General features: G+C 47.0%; 1 protein-coding gene across 2 annotated transcripts in view; it reads right to left on the bottom strand.

The window, feature by feature from the left end:
• Nucleotides 1–845: 845 nt before the first annotated feature.
• The window catches only part of LOC111965974 (glutamate receptor 1-like), a 7887-nt gene continuing 5555 nt past the window's right edge, over nucleotides 846–3177 (bottom strand). The window contains exons 2-3 of one of the 2 annotated variants that reach the window (XM_023990413.2): nucleotides 2670–2983; nucleotides 846–1280 (exon numbers count right to left, since the gene is read on the bottom strand). In XM_023990413.2, coding sequence (XP_023846181.1) covers nucleotides 2696–2983 — 288 coding nt within the window. In that variant the 3' untranslated portion in view covers nucleotides 846–1280; nucleotides 2670–2695. The remainder of the gene's footprint in view (nucleotides 1281–2669; nucleotides 2984–3177) is intronic. The other variant, XM_023990412.2, reaches the window with a different exon arrangement.

The following is a 3177-nucleotide window of genomic DNA, read 5'->3' as shown; positions in this document are numbered from 1 at the left end:
TCGGGGCAGGGCAGAGAAGGTTAGTCGGGCAGGGCAAGAAGTTTAGCTCGGCGGGGCAAGAGGACCTGGGGCCAGCAGAGAAGGTCTAGCCGGGCAGGCAGAAGAGCAAGTCAGCCCCAGGCAGCAGAGAAAGTCAGGGCAGGCAGAGAAGGTCAGGCAGGCACGGGTTCGGGCGGCTTTTATGGATAGTTCTTTTTTTTTACACAGCAAATGTAACCACCTTGTTTTTCAAAAAATCTGATAAAGGAAAAAAAAATCTCGGGCCAACAATGGCTCCTTTTGTAGGGCAACATGTTCCTCATCTTCTTGTTTTTTCATTATACTCCATCTACATGTTTCCCCCTAACGATGTTCGATAATGAGTGATTTACAGAATGCATTATGGCAGCAGATTGAAGTCTGTCTCGGAGCACCACATCCACGCAGCCACCACATAAACCAACGTGTTCCAGAAGACCGGCCATGTTCATAAGGTCCAATTCCACATTAATGTGATCCTTTGTAAGTCTATGAAGTCAAGTCTCCCTGCTAAGTCTCGGGGCAGGGCAGAGAAGGTTAGCTCGGGGCAGGGCAGAGAAGGTTAGCTCGGGGCAGGGCAGAGAGAGTCAGCCCAGGGCAGGGCAGAGAAAGTCAGCCCAGGGCAGGGCAGAGAAAGTCAGGGCAGGGCAGAGAAGGTCAGGGCAGGGCAGGTCGGGCGGCTTTTATGGGATAGTTCTTTTTTTTTACACAGAAATTAACACCTTGTTTCAAAAAATCTGAATAAAAGAAAAAAAACATCTCGGCCCAACAATGGCTCCTTTTTGTAGCAACATGTTCCTCATCTTCTTTTGTTTTCATTTTATACTCCATCTACATGTTTCCCCTGTTCGTAATGAGTGATTTCAGAATGCATTTGGCAGCAGTATTGAAGTCTGTCTCGGACACACATCACGCAGCCACCACATAAACAACGTGTCAGAAAGACGGCCATGTTCATAAGGTCAATGTCACCATTAATGTGGCCATCTTTGTAAGGTCTATGAGTCAGTCTCCTGCTCAGCCCCTTGTGCCAGGTCATGTGATTACATGCCGGAGGCGCTGAGCCCCATGCTGGCGTTGTGGCTCATGCAGGGGAGAGTCTGGACTGTTTTAGGGAAGTCGTGAGTTAGGATGCGTCCGTTCTCTCCTCCTCCTGCTCCTCCTATTCCTCCTCCTCCTCCTCCTCCCCCGTTCCCGTTCCCGTTCCCGTTCCCACTCATTCTGGTCATGGTGGAGCAGTGCATGGCATCGTTGATGTTCTGCTGCAGATAACAGAGAGAGAGAAGAGGGGAACAGAGTTGGACACCAAGACAAGATGACAGTCACATGCATACATCCTGTCTATGGGCTCCCAGTAATACTGGTCATCTAATCAGAGGTTAGCCCTACCAGGTAAATAGTGTACGTATCTCCTGGGGATTTAGACTCTAACAAAGACAAGAGGATAGGCTGGTGTAATATAACAATAATATAATAACATATTACAATATCATAGTATTATAATACAGTAGAATAATATTGTATTATATTGTGTGTCTAGTAATTCGCTGACGTTTCAACAGCCCTCCATTTGATCCCCTTGTATTTGATTTGTCTACAGGAATACTGGAATATATTAACAATATTAGTTGTGTGAATGAATGTGTAACTGGATACAGGCATATATGAATAGGATAGAAACAATTATGTCTCCATTATGATGGTAAGTGGTTGGCAGAAAATGGATACGTTCCAAATGGCATCCTATTCTCTATAGAGTGCACCCTATTCTCTATAGTGTGCACCCTATGGGCTCTGGTCAAAAGTAGAACACTATGTAGAGTATAGGGTGCCATTTGGGACTCAGAGTGTTATCTTTTATGGTCTTCATCTAGCTACTGACTGTTACTGGCGCGGAGCAGTAAACCACTCTGATAGCCGACACGCATCACACTCCCAACTTGGAAGGAAGGAGGAGGCAGCTGAACTCTCTCTCTCTTTGGCCTTATTGCTCTGAGCTACAGTCTGATACTACACAAGCCAATGGGGCTGAGAGTGGAGCTAATGGTGTGTGTGTGTGTGTGTGTGTGTGTGTGTGTGTGTGTGTGTGTGTGTGTGTGTGTGTGTGTGTGTGTGTGTTGTGTGTGTGTATGTTGTGTGTGTGTGCTGTCTCTTATACACATCTAGATGTGTATAAGAGACAGCTATTGTTCCTTACCACATATCAGCCTTTAGTTGTAAACCTGGATTATCTGTCCAAACAGCTGATTTGACAGAGAGGCATACCATAGAATCTATCATCTCTGTTTTTATCATCTCTGTTACAGCAGTTTAGCCTCATAGTGGGTGGCAACATATATAGGATGCTACTACAATGGACCTGCACTAAAACATATAGAGTCAGCAGAGGAGGGAGGTAAAGAGAGAAAGATTAGGGACAGAGACAGGTCGAGCGAAAGAGACAGACAGAGGTAAAAGGGTAAAGAGGGAGGTACAGAGGTAGAGACTTTGTGTTGCGGTTGAGAAGCAGTGAGGTGCTACAGGTGGGTCTACTGTGATCACACGGTTAGATGGCTGGAGGGAGGGGTGAGGAAGAGGAGGAGGAAGAAGAGGCAGATGATATCAACATCATCATCATCAATCATCATCGTCATGGTATCACAGTTTCCTACCCCRTGTCCTCTGTTCTCTCTCTCTCCTATATCTTAACAGTGTTGTTGGAGTACAGGCCGTAGCTCTGCAGCTCTGTGTAAGGAGCGGTAGCGCCCCCTGTGTCTAAGGCTGAGCACTGAAAGGTCTGAGCGGGGGATGCGGCGGCAGATGCGGCGGCGGCGGCTCGCGTGGTGGACACCTTCATTCTCTGAGACTCGGTTCGTGACTTGTAGCAGAACTCCACCAACGCCACCAGCATGGCCAGGCCCAGTCCTCCAATCAGAATGTAGAACACTCCGGCCACGTTGCTCAGGCTCAACGCACTCGTCTTATCCTGGGGGGGCGGAGAGAGATGCGGTGAGGAGGAGTGAGGGGAGGGGACATACATACATTACATACACACTGACACCATAGATACAAACACCTTATATACAAACACCATAGTAGAAATCATGGACAAACACAGAAACACATACTAAAGACATACTTTGCATACAAAAAACCACACAAAAGCAGAATGCACATAGA

The sequence above is a fragment of the Salvelinus sp. IW2-2015 genome, linkage group LG6.2, assembly GCF_002910315.2.
Source record: "Salvelinus sp. IW2-2015 linkage group LG6.2, ASM291031v2, whole genome shotgun sequence".
Taxonomy (NCBI): domain Eukaryota; kingdom Metazoa; phylum Chordata; class Actinopteri; order Salmoniformes; family Salmonidae; genus Salvelinus; species Salvelinus sp. IW2-2015.
Note: the sequence above shows the minus strand (reverse complement) of the source record. Positions and strands in the feature narration are given on the sequence as shown.